The 24,589-nt window shown below is 38.3% G+C and overlaps 2 protein-coding genes across 3 annotated transcripts in view; both read left to right on the top strand.

The window, feature by feature from the left end:
* The first annotated feature begins 2,223 nt into the window (after positions 1-2,223).
* On the top strand, positions 2,224-8,108 carry LOC140940995 (solute carrier family 49 member 4 homolog). The gene is made up of 3 exons (XM_073389947.1): positions 2,224-2,806; positions 3,827-4,550; positions 5,921-8,108. Exons 1-3 carry the CDS (start codon positions 2,497-2,499, stop codon positions 6,495-6,497), a joined length of 1,611 nt encoding a protein of 536 aa, XP_073246048.1. The 5' UTR covers positions 2,224-2,496; the 3' UTR covers positions 6,498-8,108.
* Positions 8,109-9,872: 1,764 nt separating this feature from the next.
* Positions 9,873-24,589, top strand: part of LOC140940087 (cytoskeleton-associated protein 5-like) — a 55,333-nt gene continuing 40,616 nt past the window's right edge. The window contains exons 1-13 of one of the 2 annotated variants that reach the window (XM_073388975.1): positions 9,873-10,049; positions 10,144-10,343; positions 12,086-12,209; positions 12,779-12,858; positions 14,084-14,174; positions 14,281-14,361; positions 19,698-19,848; positions 20,353-20,450; positions 21,752-21,865; positions 22,196-22,390; positions 22,743-22,907; positions 23,439-23,567; positions 24,094-24,285. In XM_073388975.1, coding sequence (XP_073245076.1) covers positions 9,996-10,049; positions 10,144-10,343; positions 12,086-12,209; positions 12,779-12,858; positions 14,084-14,174; positions 14,281-14,361; positions 19,698-19,848; positions 20,353-20,450; positions 21,752-21,865; positions 22,196-22,390; positions 22,743-22,907; positions 23,439-23,567; positions 24,094-24,285 — 1,674 coding nt within the window. In that variant the 5' untranslated portion in view covers positions 9,873-9,995. Of the gene's footprint in view, positions 10,050-10,143; positions 10,344-12,085; positions 12,210-12,778; positions 12,859-14,083; positions 14,175-14,280; positions 14,362-19,697; positions 19,849-20,230; positions 20,451-21,751; positions 21,866-22,195; positions 22,391-22,742; positions 22,908-23,438; positions 23,568-24,093; positions 24,286-24,589 lie in introns of those variants that run through there. The other variant, XM_073388974.1, reaches the window with a different exon arrangement.

The following is a 24,589-nucleotide window of genomic DNA, read 5'->3' as shown; positions in this document are numbered from 1 at the left end:
CTTCTACAGTATGGCTTGTCCCTTTGGTTTCCGAATTAACCGGGTTGCACTGTTAACATTATGTACGGCTTGTCCTTTTTCATGCATCATTTATTATAATTTCCTGCGGACTTCAAATTGAGTCTGTCAGGCTAGTTTAATGCACCTATCAATGTAAATCCCGTGGGGGGGGGGGGGGGAGTGCGGGCAAGGGGAGGGGATTTGATGCCTGAGACTATCCCCCGGTCGGGCTTTTGATCGTGCGTAGCGACCCCGGGGTCGGGACATTTGACTTTGACCAATAGAAGCCTGGTATCAATTCTTAATCGATAACCAAGTCCGTCCCTCGAGGCTTACTGAAAGTCATGCTGTTGGAGAAAGTTATGAAGTTTTCATTTCTTTTAATCGCCATAATCCGATACTTCACACTGTCATCTAAACAGGTAATGTCTATTTTGAGAAAGTTTTTATCTTCAAGTTCCCATCTGATTGTAAACCTCGATTGAAATCGAATTCTACCATGAAAGTCAGAGGATTTGTTGCAGGTCACTGATCCGACCTATTCCGACATGTTGAGCCGATGTTATAAAGCATTTCACGTTTCATTAATATAATAGCACGGTCAATCTTCCTGGAGTGATTATGTTGTTCAAAATAAGAGATGCTATTGGAGAGAGAAAATACTTAATTACAGCGAGTAATTTAACGGAGCTTACGTTAACCTTAAATAAAAGTAGTAAGAACGTACTTTTGAAATGTTCTTTCATTCGTTTTATATAGTATTATAGTATTGTTTGTTTAGATTTTTCCCCCGGGGTGGGGGCTTTTTTGACACTTTTGATTGACCTTTCGATTCCCACCCTGGGGAATTTGATCAAAAAATTTTAAAATTTGTCAAATCCCCACCCCTTGCCCGCACTCCCCCCCCACGGGGTTTACATTGATAGGTGCATAAAAGCATGCAAACAATCACAACCCCTCGAAGATTATTTATTTTTTGTAATCCTTTTTTGTTGTAGCATTTCTGCTCGATGACTCCTTTTTTAAGCTCTACATGTACTTCTAAATCGTTGTGTAACTTTTCATGGCAATCGAACATTTTGCAACTCCGACGCGTGCTTTACCGCTTCACGTTTGCAAACTCGACTGATTTAAACTTTACAAGATTGATTCGGACGGTTTTGTTATAAAGTTAGAAAAAAGGACAATTTATTTTTTGCAGAATACTTTGATACCTACACTGGGTTCCAGGGGCTTTTTCTTTCCTAATTTCTAATTGTTCGCGGCGAACTGCAACGAGGTAGCTTGTTAATCCTCCTAGGTATTTCGAGAAAGGACCTCATACCAGCTCTGTCTTAAGAACTCATGAGGGTATCTCCCGGGAATGAGGGCTCGGCCGGGGCTATCTTAGCCTCCCACGCTAGCGTTTTTAGGGGAGCTCGTTTTTCATCCCTATCTGTTAGCTTAATTTTCGCAACACGTGTAAGGTGCCCTCACGGGACACGACTTAACCATCTTTTAAATTTAACCTTTAATTTCTTAATATGTCGCGGATTAACCTCTTCCTTTTTTGTCTGGTTTCATCTTGACTTTAATGGTGTTGACTGTGTGGTACCCCCGAGAGGGGGTTTATTGTAGTAATTTTGCGGTGGGGATGTGCCGCTGGGCCTAGAGCTACAGTTCAGCTGAATTTTGCTACCCCATACTAGACTAAATTCCCCCAACTCCCCCCCCCCTATCCTAGAGTAGCTGTTTTTCAGAAACTACTGTGGTCACTAGTACAGTCCAGTTAAAACAAAACCGAGTTGACTTTCTTTTATATCTCTGAGTGGCAATTCCCAGTTCCCTAGTCTAGACTAAATCTTCAACCAATTATATTGATCAGTTTCCTGGAAAATGATACCCTAATTGTCTGATTTATATACCAGTATCCCCGCCCCCCTCTCGGGAGGGTGGTACTGCACTGCTCTGGTCTTTCTGGGATTCAGGGGATTGGGGAGCGTTTTAGCCATAATGTCTTACGTTGCAAGCGTTCGAAGGGGAACCAATTTGCTTTACCAAGGTGGTTCGAAAAATTGGGATTCCACTGTAGATACAAAAGTATCAGGTGGAAGAGAAAGAAGATATGGGATTTAATATTCTTTAGTCTAAGGCCCAAACACCCCGCCCCACCCACCCTAGTTCTTTAATCCTGGCGCGCCAATCACATGACCGATTAGGAAACCGGTTTTTTGTTCGATGGTTTCCCGGCGCACGTACAAGAGAACGTCAAATTATATATTCCGCTCTAATTGCGTTGATTCATTGTTGGTTTCAACATTCAGGTGTCCAAATTATAAATATCATAACAAAACCACAGCTCATGGCCAACTTCAACAACAAACGACTGTACTTTTGAGTGAAAGAAGCCTTACAGACATCTAATGCGCCAAAGGCCTGTTCACAGGCTAACAAGTGTTCAACAGAGGAATAGTCCAACCGCCTACGATTTTTTGAAACTTTACCAAGGATTGCAAAATGAGGAGAGATGGTCAATCCTTCGAGGAGAGAGCTAGATTACTTCGTTCTGAAGATCGACCTTATCAGTCACTCGGCTCGGTGCATCATAACAAATGCAAAGTCTACAAACGACGTTGGTACATCTTGATCGTTTTTTCGATCGTTGCTTCATTGAACAATTTGATTTGGAATACATGGGGACCCATACAAGGTGCTGCCCAAGTAGTCTACGGCTGGGACTCTACGACTATTACCCTTCTTGCAGACTGGGGACCCATATCATTCGTGGTTGCCGTTGTACCCATGTGTTGGCTTATGGACATGAAAGGTAAATAATCACATGACGGTTTTCATTCATGGTTTCTTAAAATTTTGGCGGCGGCTATCGATGCCCGTCACGTGGCAAGGTTTTCATGCGGTAGGATACCTGGTCACCGTCTGTGATATGAAAAATATTTCTTTTCATTTGCTTTGACCCATTAATTAATGACCGGGTGGGTCAATTTTACATAAAAGAGGCACTTTTGCATTCAGCAGCCATTTTTTGGAACAAGTACTTGTACTATACCAAACTTGCGTACAATTTTATTCACTGTCACATGTCTGGTACATTACATAGCATGTCATTGATTTTACTTACTTTCTCATCAAGTGTAACAAGATCTCTGTGGATTAATCTTTGTGATATTGTGTTAAATCTTGAATCTGATACCCCTCAGACTGTCATGTGCTTATTCGATCAAGTTATTGGTTATATAAGGCATGCACTAGCTGAACATCCTATTTTTAGGAGGATGAAGCTCTTATCATGTGGCAGGCATGAAGTAAAGAAAAGTGTGAGTCACTGACTGGGGTTGAACTTGGACCTTGTGGGTATAAGTCAGGTGTTGTAGCCAGTGAGGTGGGAAAGACCCATAGTGACCTCCAATAATGTTTGAAAAATGACAGCAAACAGAAGACAACCCTGTACAAATAAAAGTACACATTCCCAGCCAGTCCTCCAGCCAAACTACATACAATGCAGTTTTATGAAGGAGGGAGGAGATCAGTACATTGATTTCATTAAAATGACTGCACTACTTTTAAGAGTTACACTAGATTTACAGACAATGTTACAAGCATTGTACCATTAGCTGAAGAACTTCTTCCACCATGTTGTATTCTGCTCACTATAATTGTACACAAGCTATACTGTACTGTATGTTGCATGTGTAGGGCAATCAGCAATGTCAAGAATGTCTGTTGTAATGTTAAATAAAAAAGTAAATTTATTATTATTATTAGTAATGTTATTATTGTTATCAAGGTAAAAGAAATGTTTATGTTCTTTTCATTTGTTTCTTAATAGGCTTACGAATAGCTGTCTTGGTTGCTGTTTTCTGTGAGTTTGTTGGAGCTGGTCTTCGCTGTATACCACTGCATGACCTTACCCTTCAAACCTGGTTCATCCATTGTGGGCAGTTTATTACAGGAATTGGAGGTCCAATTGCCATGGCAGCAGCGCCGATGGTGTCTGCAGCATGGTTTCCTCCTGAGCAGCGTACAACTGCCACTGCAATCTCATCTCTGGCTTGTTACAGTGGAACTGCACTGTCATTTTTGATTGGACCTTTTTTGGTACCTGATGTGTTAAGTTATGTTAATAACACTGAACTGAGCAGTGCAACTAAAGAAGGAGAAATCTCTTTCATAGAACTGAGAAAGTATTTCAACCAAACTGAGAGAGACTACTTGAAGAGTAAAATCATGAATCTAATGTATATTGAACTTGCTATTACTACTGCGACAATGATTTGTGTAATCATCCACTTTCCTAAGAAGCCTAAGCTACCACCAAGTGTCACAGCTGCCATAGGACGCTTGGAATTCAAAGTTGGTGCAAAGAGTTTGCTAAAAAATGCTCAGTTTTGGCTTCTTGTATTTATTTATGGCATTGGAACAGGAGTATACGGTGGCTGGTGTTCCATTTTGGATTTGAACCTTTCACAGTTTCAGATTTCCCAAAAGACTGCTGGTTGGTTGGGATTTGGAGCAGTAGTGGCTGGATCTCTATCAGGAATTTCTTTGTCAATGTAAGTGTCATGAGAAAATAAGTTAACCCTCTGTTTACCCTTTAAGCCTTATTATCTACATACAAATAATCTCCAGACTGATCCATACATTTCCGTAAAGAATTAGTTAAGAGAATATGGTAAAAGATCAAAGCATTTTTACCCTGGTGATCATTTTATAAATTCTCATAACCTCTGTTACTAAAGATGTATTGATATTGTAAGGAGAAATTGATGTTGGTCACTCTTGGGATTTAAGGGTAAAACTGTCAAGCATCTCTCATTGGGTATGACCAACTGAGTGCTCAATGCAAGTTGACTGTTCAGATAGTGGTGGTGAAGACGGCAAGAGTAACTTAATCGGCAGTGATTTTTTTACCTCTGTGTCCTGTGTCCTTGATGCATAAAAATCCCCAAAGATACAAAATAATCATGGCATGCATCCTGTAGGATGCAAAGATTGGTCAATCGATCTGAAGATGTGTTTTTCTGTCTTCAGATTAACTGTCTAGATACATAAAAGCCCAAGCTTTTTCAGTTTAGGACTCACCATAACTATTTGTAGCAAAATCACTGAATGGGACATAAAAAAGTGGCAGCCTCCCAAAAGTGATGAATATCAATTTCTATTCTTTGAAAAAAATTAGTGACATGAGTCAAGAAAATTTGTATGTGTGTATTGAGGCTTTAAGGGATCACACTTTCAATCGCCCCCAGCCCAAGTTATGGCAGGGATGATTTGTGACCTTAAGCCCCAAAATCCACATGCAAATTCTCCAGATTAATCTCCATACATTTCCTTAAAGAATAGCAGAGAGATTTTGACAAAAAAATCAAGGGTTTTCTTGATTGAGTTTTGATGAATTACAGTCAAAAAGAAAATTCATGTTAGTCACTCTTGGGTCTCAAGAGCTGGGTAAAAAAGGGGGTACTTGTAACAGTTTTTTCTGTTTAATGGTAAATACAACAATAGTTAAGTTTTGACCTTATGTGATTTTCCTCCCCAAAAGTGGGATTCATAGTAAAATCTTTGGTAGTGCCTTCATCCCTCAAGAGAAAAAAGAAATATATGACCCTTTCTGAACAAGTTCAAGGTCTTTACCATGCATTATGGACAAGACCCAGTTGTTCAGCAGTTGGATGGTACTATTTACTGGATAAATTTATCATCCAGTGGATAGGTATTAGAAAAACCAATTGCATCATCTTCTGGACATAGGTTAAGTTAGTGGATAACACTATCCATTCTTGAACTACCAGAGCCAAGCCATGAAATTTCAAACATGTGTTGAATAGCACTCTCCACTAGGCAAATCATAACTAGAGATCATTTAATTTGTACTTATTTGCCCATGCAAAGATTTCTGACCCCTATACAATTTGTTTTTCAGATTTGTAGACCACTTTGCTCGTTACATGAAGCTGACTGTCATAGGACTGCTAACAGGTGCAACAGTGTCGCTCATAATATTCACGCTGATATGTGCTGGCATCCTTCCTTACTCAAAACCTCTCCTCTACCTCACAAGTATCCTTGGAGGGTTCTTTGTCAATGGAACCATCCCGTTATTCTTTGAGTTGGCAGTGGAATCAACATACCCTGTTGCTGAGGGAATTACTTCTGGTTTTCTAACCTTTTCTAACAATTTCCTGCAAATTGTGTTCTACATATTCCCAATGATACCAAATTTTGGGCTGAGATGGATAAATTGGTGCACATTTGCCACCACTTTTCTCTGTATTCCTCTGCTGATGTTATGGAAACAGAGGCGTTACAGGTCAAATGTCGACGAGAGGCCCGACACCTATGTCCCTGCACCACACAACAGAGAGTTAAATAGTGAAGCCAACTACGGCAGTGCAAGTACAACAGCAAATAGTGGCTTTCACGGCTCTGTCTCAAGTCCTTCAATACAAGCAAGTGTTGATGATGTTGGGATCACTTTCATGCCATCCAAGGCAGTGTGAAAACAAAGTTTATTTTCCGTAATGTTCCCCACAAGAAGAGAAGGGAGAGGATCTGTTTAAAAATCAGTGCATTTTATCTCTATCAAATGTTTTGTTTATTCTCCTAACTTCTATTTTTGATTATTTTTAGAATATGAAAAAAGTATACCGGTGAATAAGAATTGTATGTTGATTTGTGTTAGATCTTTGAGGGTAAATGTATCTTACATGAGATCATTAACAAATTTGTGGTACAGAATTCACCAGCAATAAGTTATTCTGTTACAAGTTTGATTCAAGATATGATTTGACATGACGTTTATTATTTTTATTATCTCCTGTCTCAAATATCACGTGCTAATGATATCATTATTATTGAGCCCCTTTCCTTTTAAGATGTGTCTATGAAAAGACAATATGAAAACATTTTCTGATCCGTTCCTGACATCTTGAAATTAATGAATCCCCTTTGCAGTGAGAGATTTATATTTATACATATTTAAAGAAAGCCAATGACCTAGCTAGTTTGTGAAAGCCATTTTAGAATATAATTATTCTAAATTTTAAGTTCTTGGTAACTATTACATTCTTTCAAAATGTTACTTTTTTGTGTCAGATTCTTAGTTATCCATTTATTTCCCATTAAATCTTAAAATAGTCGGAGATTAACTAGAAAATTGACTTTGTGGACATCATGTAACAGAACAACAGATCTTTGGGAAAGGTTAAAACTGGCATGTTTTCCAACATCGCTTTGAAAAGTATATTTCTGCCACTCTTTTTCGACAATGTCAACAAAAATATTTAATATTTATGCTTTTACTAATGATAATGTCTGGAGTGGTAATCAAAACACTATTAAATTGCAATGTTTGCAGTTTGTTTATTATTTAAGCAATAGAAAACCTTTTCCATGTTTGCATAGCATGATATAAAAACAAGAGGGGTTGGGAGGATTCGAGCCAGTTATGCAAACCTGAGACGAAGTCAAGGGTTTGCAAAACTGTCAAGAATTCTCCCACCCCTCAAGTGTTTATATCAGGCTATGCAAATACAGGAAAAAAGTTTTGTTTTGCTTTTATAAATTAACTTTCCTGAGAAAAAACACAAATGTTTTGGAACTGATTAAAAGAGAAATTCTCACCAGTCGCAAAGTCTTGTACATGAAGTCTAGAACATAATCAGTTATTGTTTTTCAAAAAAGAGGCTTTCAAAAATATGGATTTTTCTCACCTAAAATATCAGCTTGAGTGAAAAAAATTGATATAGCACGTTTAAAGACTTTCCAAGTTTCAGCCGACAAGGGAATGGGTAAATAAAGAAAACTTGTTGAGTTTTCCACCAAAAAACTTTTTCAAATTTGTGCTTGCATTGATGTGCATGCAAAAAGCAAATTATCTTGACGTCTCAACTACGTTTATATACTCACATGCAAACACACCTCTCAGCCAATCAGAGTGCGTGTACTATCTTCGTTATTTTATAAGTAAAATTAATCTATACCATAAACAATGTTATGAACTAAATCAGTCATAATCAAAGAGAAAATGCGACTAGGAATTCACTAGTATAAGCAATGAAATATGTTTAAATGGGGTGAAAAATTATCATTAATAAAAATATGAATGAAAATTGTTGTGGTGTTGTTGCTTACCAAGACTACTGGTGATTGTAAAGCAGATCGAATGTTGCTTGGAACAGCCTCCGCAATCACCCATGGTATTTCGATGAGCGGACCTCTTTTGGGAAATTCCAAATATGCATTCTTAAATCGCAAAACGAATTTTGGGTATCTTTGGGCGCTTTCCATTTAGGAAAAAAACCCGGAAATTTTGGTGGTAGCAAAAGTGGAATTTCCGACTGGTAAAAAGTTGTTCCATTTTGTCGTAAACCCCAGTACGTGGCGGTGCCCGACCGTGGACCTGGAACTGGTACAAACTACGAGAAACGTAAATGGAACACTACATTCCGTTCGGAAATTCCAACCAGGAAAACGGGCCCACCTTTTTAGATTTTCCACTTTTTCTGGGAATTTTCCAGTGGGACGAACTGACGAAACGTTTTCGTTTTACCACCGAGCCGGAAATTCCGGAAATTTTGACTAAATGGAAAGCGCCCTTTATGAATGCACAAAATTCATTCAGATTCAGGCATTTCTTTGGACTTTGTCAGGTGCACACAGCCAGTCAAAATTAGCGGCAGCTGGTACATTTTCTGCTTCCAGTGGAATATCTGCTGCTTCCTCAACACATAAATTCAATGATATTAAATAAAAACTACACAAGTTTAGACCCTTGCTGCCTTCCAGTCTGGTTACCCTGCCTATAACTGCAAAATATTTTGACTGGAAAGTGCACCTGACAATCAGTTTCCCTGTGAAAGTAAATGAGGCTGCCTGGTTTCTTGCCAGTTTGAGCCAAACTTGTTTTCATATTAAAGGATCCACTTTTTAAGGTTTCATTTCTTTCATCACATAGAAAATCAAAGAATCTGAGATCAAAATCAGTCTCAAATTTCCCTTGAAATAAATACGTCCTCTAACACAGGCCACCCAGACTCTTTTGGAGTTCGTTAGAAATTTGATTTTATAAGAGAATGTATGAGAACAAACAAATAGGTTGCATTCTTCCTTTTGAAAAGATTTAAAATAGCTGGTGACTCAACTTGTTTTTTGTGTTGTGTGTCTTAAAGTCAGGTTGCTTCTAAGAGCCATAATTTTTTTCAAAGCCGTTTTGGTGAGTTTTAGACTCAGAAATCTAAAACTCACGTTTTCAAGACATCCAGGGGCCTGAGTTTTCGAGACACCCAAGAGGATCCAAGTTTTTGAGACATCCAGGGGGTCTGAGTATTTCACTGAGGAATCTGAGTCTTCGGGGCACCCAGAGGGGGGTCTGAGATCTTGATTTTCTTTTCCCCTGATGGATCAAGGGGCAAGTTGCACCCCTTTCTTGATAATTACCCTGCTTTAATTCACATTTGTATATAGCCTAGCTTAGAGTCCTTTGGACAATGGTTAAATAAAGGGCGAAATCTGCCTAGCTTGGAGACCCTGTTACAACTTCTTATTCTAATTATAGGTCTGTGGCTGGATTCAGGTCGAGTCCTTTATAATTTCAACCTTTATTAAAAAATTTATAGTCCTGCAACGGGGTTACCATCACGCAAGACGCCGTTGTTTCCTTCCAAACAGTTGTTTGAACCTGTCTTTCCCACAAAATTTAGGCCAGTCACAAGCTTATAAAGTATTATACATTTTTATGAAATTCCCCCAGCAGGAACCCTCTTTCCATTTTAAAAAGGGACGGTTTATGTCTCTTACACGGCCTATATGACTTTATATTTCCTCATTGCTGATTGGTGCTCGATGATCACATGACCTGATACTGTCGGCCATTTCAAATGTTCGTTGGAATATGCAGCGAACAGATCGTTGTAAAATTTTTATTTTTCAACACGAATCGAAAAGTACAAGCTGGTTTTGTACGTAGATTCCAACATTTGAAAACTATTCGATAAACAATGGCAGACGAGGATATTACGAAGCTTCCGCTGGAAGATCGCTTGACCCACAAGGTAAAACTTTGGCGCGCTCTGTTTCTCACGTACAGTGAAACGAAAACATCTCCTTCGTTTCTTGTTCTGAAATGACGATATTTTCGCCGTGTAGGTATGGAAAGCGAGGCTAAGTGGTTACGAAGACCTAGTAAAACTCTACAAAAGGATAGATGATGAAAGTAGCAATGAATTCAATAAGTACTTGGGAATGCTCAAGAAGTTTGTCATTGATAATAATGCAGTTGCTCAAGACAAGGGCCTTGAAGCCGTACTTGCATTTTTGGAAGCCGCTTCGCCGTCGATTTCTGGAAGGTTAGTTTCAAATATTTCTGCTCTTTGCACGAGGGTTAGCCCCACTATTTCAGCATTAGCAAAGAATTAACGATCAGAGGTAGGCGGTCCATTCGATTCGCGTTACAGTTTAATTTTCGTAATCCAGTCTACGTGGACCTTCTTAGGTAATATTACTGAGTGGACTGTGGTAGCTTTTTTGGTATTGTACCTTTCATCTTTGTTCTCTTGAACAAACCTCTTTTTTCAAACAGTGAGAAATGTTGGCAGTTTGAACGTTTATTTCTTTGGGGTGAACCTCAGTAGAAGGGGGGAGGGGAGAAGGAGTAACTGCACTCTGTTGACAGGGGAAAAGAGGAAAATTTTGGGCTGTTTGGGTTTTTTCTTTGCTATTTTCATTGCATCATTCACTTTCACTTTGTAGAGAATACATGTAGATCAATAACTATATTGATGGCTCTGTTCTCCACAGGGAGATAAGCCAGATACATATGTGATATTATTGAGTTCACAGGCAAGTTGTGCTAGTACTGTCGCTAACTCCATGTATATTAAAATTAAAGGCATAAAATGTAATTTTTGGTGTCATATTGCCCAAAATACTTAGTAACTTGGGGAATCCCTAGCAAGCCAGTGCTCTAAGGAAAATTAAAGGTGCCCAGTGCTCTTAACCTGTTAATTCTAGGGTGTCCAGCATGATTAGTATGAAAAAACTTAGATTGTCTAGTCATCCAAGAGCAAAAGGTGGGTGCCGCGTGCCCCTGGGCTTTGCTAGAGCACAGCCCTGCCAAGGAGGCTCTCTACATGTGAGGGGGTACTTACCATTTACATGGGAAAACCTGGAAATTCTGGTTGGAAAATCAGATGGTACGCACCATTCCATTTGGGATGCCTCAGAAAATATGGCCTGTGATTTGAGGGAATGCAATTTTTCCACTCTTTTTAGTCTCTTAAGCTGATTTGGATATACTTTGTAGTGGGTCATTATCTTCCACCTTGTCAAGTTTTGTAGTTCTATTTTTATGTTCAAGATTTCCACCAGGGTGGCTTGTGTAAATGGCAAGCACTCCTCCTTTGACTTGATGCAGTGAGCCATTTTTTATTCCTCCAACTCTAAACTTTGTCCATATTATCAAGTTTCACAAAACCTAACTTATTGAGAATATTCATTTGATTCCTTACTCACTTTCTTTGCTAAAGAAATAGGATATGAAAGACACCCGTTTTAATCTGTATCAACTTCACTCTTTTTACATGCGTTCAATTGTTATGTGTGTAGCTGTACATTTACATTTAGAGCTGTGCTCTCACGGCAGCCAGTGATCCTTGATGACTTCTTTTTCCCTTAAGTGACAAGGAAATCCTAATTTTTGCGTAAAACGTATAACTCTGGGCACCCTAGATTTGATAGGTTCAGAGTTCTTTTCCTTCTTACAGGTTTCTTTTGGACATAGTCTTAATTTTACTTCTGTTTTTAATGCATGAACCCTTTAAGTCCCAACAGATAAAATCCATTTTCTCCTAACTATATCCATAAATAATATTGTCAAGAGCAAAGTCTACGAGAATTAATAAAATGATCTCAAAGAGAAAAATCTTTGATCTTTTATCAAATTATCTCAACTGATTCTGTAAGGAAATGTATGGAGATCAGTTTGGAGAATTTGTATGTGGATATTGGGGCTTAAAAGGTTAAAGTGCAATAGGCCATTTCCGAGTGTATCATGTTCTTAATTTTGACCAACATGTTGATTGTGATGTAGGGTGGCTGGTGACGTCATAGCTGGCGTAATTACCAAGTGTCTTAATGCCAGACCCAAGACTAAAGAAAAGGGAATTGAGATTATTTTGATGTACATTGAGGTTGAGAAGCAAGATGTTGTTCAGGTAAGAGATAAAACAATAGAAACCTTAAGATCAAGAAGTCACATGACCAGTGTCTTGTTGTCAGGTTTGTTGTTCGAGGGTTGCATTTCTAGCTATGTATGAAGCTATGCAAAAGTTCTCCTAGGGCTAGACCATGCTCTAGAGGTAATTGATTTTCTGCCAATTTTTTTGCCCTCCAAAACTCCACAATCCCTGGTTTGATAGAAAATACTACTTTTAAGCACCCTCTTGGACTATTTTTCCTTGAAACATAATTTTGAAGACGATTTCTCAGTTAAAATAGGGGTGAAGAAATGAATGAAAACTTGTAAACATGGCAGCTGCGAGCTACTACCCGCTCATCTTAAGTCCTACATATTGGCAGATGGGTAACTTTAAACCGCGAACTCGCAAACCGGGGTTTGCTGTTTGCGGTAAGATGGCCAAACCTTGAACAATCCTTGAACTGACGATGAATGCTGACTTATCTGCAACATGTCTATCCTCCAATCACTTGAAACGTTTGTGATTTCTATGAATGGTTTCAGTGGAAGTCATAATGTTAATCCATGCCTGCTTTTTCTCATTAGGAGGAAGTATTAAAAGGACTCGACAATAAACAGCCAAAAATTGTTGCCGCTTGTACCAATGTGCTTTGCCGAGCTATCAGGTACAGTCCAAACATTTTTTCAGCTATCAGGGTTGTCACTAAGATTTGTAGTTGCCAGGAATAATTTATACAATATTATTAGTAGGTGGGGAATTGAAGAGCTAGTAAGTTTTTTTATGTTCTACCCTGGAAGCTCTCATAACGGACACTCTCGTAAGCAGACAGTTCTACTTATAACTGCCTTCACAAAACCCCGTTCTTCTCAACTCCCATACAAAATCTGTATTTTTGAATTCCAGTAAGCAGCCAGCACCAGTTACGGACACCTTTTTTGCGTATCATGGGTGTCTGCTTATGAGGACTTCCACTGTATTTTCCTCTTGGTTCTGGGGGAAATCCCTTTCAATAATTACTGGTAAATATTTTACTCTGTAGATGGTGGTCATGTGAATAACAACCAGTCTTCCCCTTTTACAGGACTAACTTCCTGAAATTAGCACTTACCTTTACTACGCAGGGTTTCTGATATTTTGGGCAGTCGGGGAGCTGCAAAAGTTAGGTAAATCGGCGAAATTCACAAAAACACACAAAATACCGCAAAATTCGTTAGAAATCGTGTCAAACACATGTCTGTGCAACATATTTGAAACTTATTTCAGCTATTAGAGCTGTTTACTCAAGCCGTAAACTTGCAAATTTATCTTGAAACTTCGTCACCAAAACGTGTAAACAACGTCCCGAAACTACCAGGCGCGATTATTTTGCGAAAAACTGGGCACTAGCCATGATGTTAAAGTCTTTGCAATTGGTTTATTTCTGGAGCGTTTTGTTGTTGAAAGAGCAAATGACCACCTCTGTTAGAAAAACGTTAATATCACTGGTCTGGACGGCGCAAAACCGATTGATTTCTGGCAAAATTTGCCTTGAAAATAACCACAAAATTGGGCGTTTTTTACCAATTGCTTTTTGGCGAAATTTGCTCCAAAACTTTCCGTGAAATCGGCCGATTTTTCCGCGAATTTGTCCCTAAAAATCCCGCAAAATTTGACTTTTTTTCTGTGACCTATCAGAAGCCCTGACTCTGGCAAGGTTGCTTAACAGAAAAGTTCAATAATAGAAATTGTATCTGTATTTGCTTCTTGTCAGTACATCCCAGTGACAAATAAAATGATGGAAAATTCAACAATCAATAATTAATATTATTCTTATACTCTGTATAATAAAGAATAATGATTCTGCTTTATAATAATTATTAAGTTGAAGATATATATTTTTTCTCTAATAGTGAATTTGGTGGTAAAGTGTTTAGTCTCAAGCCCATTGTTAAAGTTTTACCCAAACTGTTTGACCACAGTGATAAAACTGTTAGAGGAGAGGTAGGAGTTTGCTATTTTCTGTCAGTAATGTATTTTTTGTAATAATTGGTTTATGGTAATTTGAATTAAAGTACTGTATTATTATAACAAATATTAATAATTGCAGGCAAAAGCCCTTGCTGTTGAAATATACAAATGGATAAGGGACATCATCAAGTCACAGCTACAGAACATCAAGCCAGTCCAGGTTAGTTTTTCTATTAGCCTAAGAGAACAGTCAAAATGTTACGAAGCCATTACCGAATCCCCACGAAATGATGTTTGAGGAATAAGCGCAGAAATTCCCTCACTTGTTTCTACCCAGATCTGGGAGGAGCTTCTGATTGGTTGAAGGAAATTTCCCTCATTGCATTACCAATCAGAAGCACTACCCAGATCTGGGTTGTGACATGTTGTGACATTTCTGCACTTGTTCCTCAGACCTCATTTTGCGGGAAACCACTGGTAGGGTTGCAAAATGTAGAGTGTTTTCTCAGGCTTGTTTCTAGTTTAAGATTATAAAGTGGATTTCTGTTGTAGTGGTGTGCCAATCATCAACTGAAATTTTCAGATGACCTGATAATCATCTGCCAATCATTGACTGAAATTTTCAAATCACATGATAATCGATTATGGGAAATGATCAATCGATTATTGTGGCAAAAAATTAAATTCTTCTTTGTCAAATAAACATAATTAAGAACATGTGTGTTTTCTTTTTAATGGTCTCATTAATCACCCAAAAGCACTGAAAAAGTCCAAGCTCAGTGGTCCACAGCAGAAAAGAACATGCAAAAACTTTGTATTACTTGTACTTTTACTTGCACAAATGTGAAAAATAAGTGAAATTCTTCTAAAGAGATTTTTCTGATTATAATGGAATTGAGTGGGTCAATCCCATTATTTTTGATGATTGAATACAAAATCACACTGACAGCCAATTCCCAATACCAACTTGTTATGAACACCCAATTGCAATAGCCGCACAACACCCAATTGCAATAGCCCCTTTCAAGGCCTGCTATGCAAGCTAAATTGCAATGATAATCTGGTATTTTTCCTGAGGCAGAGGATTTCAAACAAGAAAATAGTGACTTGGCATTTTTTAAGGTTTTGGCCAAAAATTGCAGTTGCTTTTCACAAACATGCAAATTCTGAAGTTCAAAAGCCAACTGACGATTGTGTTTTTCGCTGCCGTCAATCATCCTAACGGACCTCTTAGGAAACAAAACTTTATTTTAACGGGTTCAAAAGGTCATGGATTGTGATTTCTGATTGGTGGATTTCGATCCGTTTTGTGAGTTTCTGTGTTTCAAGGTTGGTTGCTTGTGATCGTAATTATGATTGACGGCAGCGAAAAACGCAATTTTGAAGGCGGCTTTTGAACTTTAGAGTTCGCATGTTTGTGAAAAACGCAGTAAGTCTGGCTTGAAGGGAGAGATCCTGTGGTAAAGGAACAGCTTCTGAAAAAAATAAATGGTGTTGGCACTTTAAACTGAGAAAGGTCTAAACTAAAGTTTTATGATAAAGTTATATCAAGATTGAGATATTTCTATTCTCGTTGTCGTGGCATATCTGTCTGACTGGGTAAATATGTACATGTGAAAGGACAGAAAAGTAGAGAGGAGAAAAGATCTCATCCCCACTGACAAAGTGAGGAATGGCATCTGTCTAGAAGTGGGGCGAATACACTCATTGCAATGTATTTCCTGTTAACTTGGTTGTCAAAGTATTCCTTTAACTCCATGAAACCCAAAATAAACATTCATGCTTTCTGATTAAGAAAAAAATAGCTGTTATTTACAAAAAGTAATTTTGATTTCAAACAGAATAATATTAAAGATAATTAAGTTCATGAATTTCATTGATTTTTAAATTGTTTACTGTAGTTTAAATGTAGAAAGTATTATTTGGAGGGCTGATCATTTTTTTTCATGATTTCTAATTAAGAAAAAATTAGGTGCTATTTACAAAAAGTAATTTTAATTTCAAACAAAATAACTTTAAAGAGAATTAAGTTCATGAATTTTGATTGATATGTAAATTGTTTACCATTGGTTTGTAGAAAGTATTATTTTGAGGGCTAAGCATTGCCCCTGGGGCCTTTTTTAGTTCAAACCCATTTGAGGCGGGGGGAGGTGGGGGGGCTTATTTAATTTAGCAAAGGTGATAAAGAACTAGAACGGAAAGTGGAAAAGCTCAAGTAAAACGGTTGGAAGTCCTGCAGCCAAAGATCAAAATCAAAAATTAATCTGAACTTCCAATTCGTGAATAAACCATCCTGAATCATTCCACATGAAGTGCTACAGTTGGGTTTGGTTAATACTAACACTTTATTATTTATTAGTGAAGAATAATAAGAGGGAGGGGGTGAAAGGCTTATTAACTTTCTTTCCCTGAAAAGGGAGGGCTTATTAGAGAGGGAGGTTTATTTGAAGGGGGGAGGCGCAGGCCTTAAAAGAGGGTTTATTGCATATAAAAAAACTTAATAAAAATAAATGATTCAAGACTATTTTGAAGTCCATGGTAATTATTCATGTGGTGACCATAAGCTCATCAGCTGTTACAACTGACCACTCATTAATTATTGATAATACTTCTTTTTGACAAGTTATGCAAGTATAAATGAGGTTTTCCCAGAAATGAAAAAATGGAGTGATTTTGGCAAAACACTGTGTCTTGTTGGGTGTGTTCTGTCCAATCATAGATTCTATAATCAGCTGTTCACAAAGTTAATGTTCTGATTTTTGAACCAATTAAGATTTAATGACAGGGAGTAAGTGCCGTGTAGAATGAAAAAATGAGGTTATGATGATTTCCATATGAAGCAAATTAACTTATGGGTGAAAGACATTGAAATGACATGAAAAGACATGGAAATGATTGACCAGGCTACATTCTACAGTGTGTGGGCTAAATTTCACCGTTAGCACTTCAAGGATTTAGTTTCAAAATGTTTTACTGTAAAATCCGTTTGGAGTTCTCAGCCATGGAGATTAATAAGTGGCATATGACAAGGAGTGTTAATATGGAAAAAAAGGCATGCACCAAATACCAAGAATAAGATTTTGCATGCTTCTTGTCAACTGAAAATGACTGTTTGAACTACACTGCATGGAGGAGTTTCTTATGTAGATCTTTATTCAAGGAATTCAGTTTTACAGCTAAAAAATCTGTCCATGTTCCCAGTCATGGAGATCATTATTGGTAGTGTGTTGTTCAAGGCTTTTATGAAAGGGTCTCAAAAGTCTTCATGCAATAATTCAAAACTGGGAATCAGGAGAACTGAGATTAAATCTGTGTATGGAAAGTTCTCGTCTGAGAAACCCTGTCACAATTCACCTGGCACTCCAATAGAGAGACTTTCTCTCAATACTACGGTAATGCTAGCCTCAGCTGAATTCATTGTGCTAATGCTCGAAATTTAGATAGTGTATTAATTTATGACAGACTGCTCCTTCGTAACAATTTTTTTGTGATATTATTCAAAAAGTTCTGTTTCATAATCCTAATTTCTAAACATTATCTTGCATATATTGAATAGTTTTCCAGTTAAGTGATCATCATGGAGGCTGCCATTTTGTCGTGAAATTATGGGTTTTGTTGGGTTCCTGTCTCTTAATTTTTTGTTCAGCTCTCCACATCTTAGAAAAACATGGTTTTCAAAATAATATTGAGGTGATAGAGGACTGAAAGGAGTTAAAGGCTCCAGATGCTGTTAAACGAGAGGTGCTTTGTGGACTATAAGAGTATTATAACATTCAATCTATTTGAATCAAGGAAGTGAAATTGCAAGAGCAGACAAAGAAATTGCATGTCACTGGTTTATTTCGACTACCCTGAGGGTATATCCCAAATTTGTCTTGGAAGACCATCCAGAGGGTATTGCAGTGGAACCTTGATATAATGAAGGGTCAAGGAACTGGCAAAACATGTTTGCTATAACAAGGTTTCACTTTCACAGGGCACTCTTCCATATAGTTATTTTACTGGGGTGAAGAATAATTACACTTTGTTATAGAGGCTCATTTATAATGATATTCCACTGTAGTAGCTTGAGTGTAGCTCTTACAGGTCAAAATTAAATTCAGGTTAAAATTTTTTAACCTAGGTTGATTCCTAATTTCCTTTGTCTCCTAGCTCTAATTATTCATGAATTAGGACTATGAGAAAAAGGAAATTGAGAATCAACTTAGGTTAAAATATTTTAACCTGAAAATAATTTTAACCTGTAACATACTCTAAAATTCCGAAAATAAGCCCCAGGGCTTATATTTTTCAAAGGCCCTCTTTGAGGGGCTTATTTTTGGAGGGGTTTATCTAAGGACGGAAATTTGCGTTTCAAAATCGATTGGGCTAGCCTTATAGTTGGAAGGAAATTTACCGTTTTTGCTTTGTTTTACTTTGTATTTGAGGGCAATTTCCAAGTACAAGCCCCGGGGGGGCTTATATTTGGAGGGGCGATTTAACAGAGAGTTTTTTGCATTACGGGTTTGGGGGGCTTACATTTGGAGCGGCTTATACATGGAGGGGCTTATTTTCGGAATTTTGCGGTAGCCAATTATGGCTTTTTTCACTTCCAGAATTGCAAGAATTAGGACATTGTCTTTTCTTTTTCATTTTTGCTTATTCCTCTGTTTGCTAATGATTCAGTGAAAACCAGATTGTTGGCAGTGAGAACAGGAGCAGAAGAATAGACCAATTGAAATGCTTGTTACCATGAGATGTGATTGGTTTATTAGTTCTTCTGCTTCTGCTGTTTTGCCAATGAAGTGTACCAAGATATCAAATAAGTTAGCCTGCGTAGCAAGTGTTTCCGCGCGAGTTTGTCGAGAAAGCTGGGAAGAGAGCAAAAAAAAAAAAAAGAATGATGGGGGAGGGGGAGGGGAAAGAAGGAAATGCTTGCCTGCAAACCCCACAATTTTGAAAAACTGCGTTTGTGGGCGAACTGGCGCCGTGCTGGTAGTGTTGATTACTTAGCACTCAAAACATCAATCAAACCAGGTATGCTTTGTTTACGTGAGTCACAGATCTGGTCTCATCTGATTTGTGGTCACAGATTACAAATGCTTTGGACTGATATTTATTTGAATCATGTTTGTACGAAGGTTTATGAGATGGGAGTCTTCAAAGTATAATTGTAGATCGAGCAGTGGAGACTAGGGAAGGCCAGTTTATTGGGAATGACGGCGTGCGAAATATATATGATAATATTATGATATCTCTCATAAGCTTTGTATACTTTCTGTTAGGACTCCGCGCCACTTCTCTTTTTCCACTTATCTTTTATTTTTTGTATTTCTATTATTGTGTGGCAAGTAAATAAATAAAATATCAAAGTTTAATTTCAAGATACACCATCTCTTACCTCACTATATGATAAACAATATTACATTTTTATACAGATTCCTTATTGCACTTAGTTGTACTATAACGCTGACAGCCAGCTGTTTACAAAATGAAGGCTGTTTATAACTCTTAACTGGCAATACCAAGTTGTATCATTTTATGTTGCTTCAATTTCTCTCTCCTTTCTTCCTATAGATGAAAGAATTGGAAGAAGAATGGGCAAAACTTCCACCTGCCCCACCCGCTCCCACTAGATTTACAAGAAGCCAGCAGGCAAAAATGGCAGAAGGAGCAGCAACTGCACCAGCTGCCGGTGGGGGAGGGGATGAATCAGCTACAGATGGAGGTAAGTGAACTTACTTGGCTGCAGCTGGTTGGCTCAGTTGGGAGAGTGCCGGTCTGCTGAGCAGGAGGTTTCGAGTTCAAACCCTGGCTGGACCAACACTTAGGGTCTTTAAATACCTGAGAAAAAAGTGCTGCCTTTGTAATGACATCTGCATTTCTCGTCTTCATGGATAAGGATGAAATACTGCAGGTCCTGTCTCACAGCACTTTCACGTCCCTGGTTCATGTGGGACATAAAAGAACCCACACCACTGTGCGAAAAGAGTGGGGGACGTAGCATAGAAGATGTAGACCACAGTGGTGTGACCAACCTTTCCTGGGCTGGGTGCATTATCTGTGAGGAGAGATATTAATATAAGGATAAGCTTATGATCCTCGTTCAGGTGTCATAATGACTACCTGTAAACAGTATATGTATGTATTGTAACTTCAATTCTTGCTTCTTGATGATGTCATGTTTGATACCAGGTACATAGAATTTAGAATTCTGGATTTGTGTTTGCAGGAGTTAGTGCTGCTGAGCCAGAGGCTATCGATCCATATGAGCTTATTGAAGCAGTTGAGATTCTCTCTAAACTTCCCAAGGACTTTTATGAAAACTTGGTAAGTGGTGTTGCCGACAGAGAACTACAGTGGAACCTCTCCTTTTATCTACAAATGAGTTGAAACACTTCGCCCAAAACTGGGTTTTTACGTTTTACTAACTTCAAAAGGAGGAAATATAGCTTTTCCTCCCCCATCCCCTGCATCCAATGTTTTGCCGATGTTCAAGCTACCTAATAGAAAACAATAAACACCCCAACTTTGAATGGAGGGAACAAGGGGGGAGGGGGGCGGATACTTTTGTTCTCCGAAGTTACCCTATTTGAGTACAATGTCTCGACAATTTTGTCGCTGATTGTAGCTGCTTGCAACTATGGCTGCGGCAGATTAAAAGGGCAGGGGCAGAATAAAAGAAAAATATTTTATTTGTTGGTTAATTATTAACAAACCCAGCCCAACTTCCACTAAGGGACACTTGCCTTGGTCCCAAAGGTATTCCTTGATTAGAGGTTCCACTGTAATTTCATTTTAATTTTTTGCAATAGTCACCTTACAGATGGAGGTAGTAGGCTGATTTAGCAGCAGTATGGGAATGTCAGTTGACAACAGTGCACGCAAATTAAACAACTGGCTTGACCAATTGCAGAGCGGCAAATTGGGCATCAGAAGTAGCGTTTAGTCCTTTCTGCACGCTTTCCCGCCATCAACTGACGTTCCCGTTCTGTTGCTAAATCAGCGTAATGAGAAACTCCGAGGTGGCTAAGGGTAGACCCTCTTTTACCTCGATCCTTAGGTACCAGTTAAGCTTTTTATTGGAGCAGGGTTGAATCAGTGAAAATGGAGGGCTAAAGCAGGGGTGTTTACCATTAATACAAACCACCCAGGTGTAAATCTTGTGCATAAAACTATAAAATTTGACTTAGTGGAGAACGACCTGTTACAAAGTATATCCAAATCAGCTGAACAGACTCAGAAGAGTAGAAAAATTGCATCCCATCAAATCATCGCCTATGTTTTTTGAAGCTCCCCAGACAGAATGGTGTGAACCATTTGATTTTCCAACGGCAATTTCTGGATTTCTCATGTACGAGGGAAGTACCTGAGGAGTTAGTTAGAAGTACAGTGGGTGTACATGTAAATAAGAGAAATTCAGGGGTGGTGCAGGGGATGAAGCCTGGGTGACACAGGTGTTAAAGGTGAAGTGAACAGGGTTGGGGTAGGAGGGTAAAGTAGTGGGTGGATCCCCTCGGGGTAAAGTACAGTTTAAGTGGGGATGTGCAAGTAAAGTTCTGGTATAAGTCTGATCTCCAATAACACTATGTTTAGAAACTGAAAACCTTTTTTCATGATTAAATTTCCAGGAGAACAAAAAATGGCAGCTAAGAAAGGAAGCACTTGAAGCACTTGAAAAACTTGTTTCAAACCCAAAACTTGAGGGAGGCCAGTATGGTGAGCTCATGGGGGCACTGAAGAAAGTAGGTATTGTAACATGGTATTCCTTATGCCTGTTATTGTAACCATTGCCACAGCGTTAAAGAAAAATGACTTTAAACATGTTTTGCCAGACTGAAGACAGGTTATCGTTTCAATGCATTTCAAGATGTTAAGGAAGCCAGCTTCTTTATCACTAAAGGCCATGTTACTACATTTAGTTGACCAAAGACTTAGAGTTGCATGTTATACTTATGCTTAACTAATTAATATGCAGTGCTAATTAAGCTGGTATGGAGAGTTACTCTTTTTTCCTCTTTGCATGATGGATTTAGAGATGTAGGCTGACCTTGTTTTCCCTGCTTTGTTTGCAGATAATTTCAAAGGATGCAAATGTCATGGTTGTAGCCTTAGCAGCCAAGTGTGTGGGTCTATTAGCTACGGGACTGCGCAAAAAGTTTTCACAGTATTCATCAATGATTATCCCTCCCATATTAGAGAAGTTTAAGGAAAAGAAAGCAAATGTCGTGTCTTCTTTAAGAGAAGCTATAGATGCTGTCTTCCTCACAGTAAGAATTTTGCATCCTCTGTATCTCATTAGCATGCCCGTAAGAAATAGAAGGCTCTTGTGCCTGATTTGCCATTATTTGGATTGTGAATTGCTGCTCATTAAGGAATAATTATAGTGACTTTTAGGGTGGACTGCTGGTCACAAGGTGACATAACCAGCTTTAAATTCTTAAGTGAAACTCACATTTCATTCAGGTACTTGTGTTTCAAACTTATTAAATTTAAGTCCCTTACATCTTATTTTTGTTGCTGAAAATTTCATGGCTAAAACCAATTTCTTTAATTTACGATCTTTTCTTTGAAAATCTGAAGGTGTAATTATTTTATTATTTTGTTTTTGTTATACGTTAGACTAATCTGTCTGCAATGCAAGAAGACTTGTTGGCATCTCTTGAAAGCAAGAACCCATCTGTGAAAGAGGAGACTGTTAGATTTCTGACTCGTTGCTTTTGCAAAAGCACACCTGCAGCTCTGCCCAAGACTTTCCTGAAGCCAGTTTGCAGCAGTCTTCTTAAGGTGATACATTACGAAACTGAGCCATTCATTACTTTTGTGGTTTTCACTAGTGATACATCCACAACCGTGGACATATGTGCAAGTATAAAACTCGAGTCCTTAATGCAGGGACAAGGATTTTTTTCTGACGCTTGCACTTTTTTATTCTTTTATTGCAAAGTAGAACCAAGCCTTGCTATCTTGGTTTTACCTCAGGTTCCATTTTTTGTTTCAATCTCAAAGGGGACCATGACATCTAATGCACTGGCTGTTGACAAAGTGAATTTCAAAAGGCTCTGACTTTTACCTTACATGCCTAAAGATGATAGTCATGTTTATCATTTGTCTCAACATTGTCACTGTGTCATTGACTGCAATGTTTTGACTGTGTACTGCTGCCCCTGTTTGTTTGAATGGTGGATAGCACTATCCACTGGATAAATTACTATCCAAAGGATAGCCCAATTGGTTTTCATAATATTTATCCTCTCAAGGAGGTTCCTGTTTCAAAAGCTGTGTGAAGGTTTTGATATTATTAGTTTTATCTTGTAGAGAATGGATGACACATTTGGACCAGTAAGAGATGCCACCGCGGAAGCGTTAGGTACTCTGCTGAAGGTTATGGGTGAAAGACCATTAAACCCATACATTGAACAACTTGACAAAATCAAGATGGACAAGGTAATGTTCTGATTGCCTCCTGATTTTATGTGATATGCAATAGAAAACTTTTTCCATGGTTGCATAGCTTGTTGTAAGCACAACATAGAGTGTTGAGGGAATTTGACACAGTTATCCAAACCTGAGGTGAAGTCAAAGGCTTGCATAACTAACTATTGAGAGTTCTCCCAACCCCTCGAGTGTTTATGGTTATGTTAGCGACATATTTTGGAGTTCTACTAAAGCATAGTCCTGTGCTACTCTCCTCAATGGGGGGCGTTACACAACAAATTATCCTGTCCTGCGAAAACAGCTGACATTTTGAGATGCCAACACTGGTTCCCTGTGAAACCAACCAGTCAGAAGCACTACCCTGATCTGGGTAGGATGCATCACCAGTACAAAATTTCTGTACTTGCTTCTAAGATGTCATTTTCCAGGAAAACTAGTGGTGGCATTGAAAAATGTTGGCTGTTTGCTCAGGCTTAAATAATCCAGGCTAAATAGGATTGAAAGGACTTAGCAGTAGACTCAAATTTATTCTTAGGTGAAAGAGTGTGCTGAGAAGGCTGAGATAAGTGGCAAACCTGCTGCTGGTGCAAGTGCAGTTCCCAAACCAGCTGCTCCTGCTAAAACAAGCACAGATGGAGGCAAGAAATCAGAGGCACCTGCTAAGAAACCAGCACAGAAACAAGCTAAACCTGCTGCTGAGTCAGCCAAACCAGCATCTTCAGGAGGAGTATGTTTTCTTTTTTTATTATTTGTTGTGTTATGGACTGTATTTGGTTGAATATGTTTGTTGTGAAACAACCTTCAATTGTGAACGAAAATAAGCTATAATAACAGCCAACATCAAATTTAATTCTGTACTACATACTTGTACATATATCTCAGAAGTCTTTTATAAATTTTTGACACATAATATAATAAATAACATTACATGTATATGTACACTTGAGGATTACTTTATTATAATAACTTGCAAGAGGTTCCAGCTTTGATGCTTTGACTGAGAAAATTTTGGTGTTGTAAAAAAAGTGGTT

The sequence above is a fragment of the Porites lutea genome, chromosome 6 (genome assembly GCF_958299795.1).
Source record: "Porites lutea chromosome 6, jaPorLute2.1, whole genome shotgun sequence".
NCBI lineage: Eukaryota > Metazoa > Cnidaria > Anthozoa > Scleractinia > Poritidae > Porites > Porites lutea.
This window is presented reverse-complemented; position numbering and strand designations above follow the sequence as displayed.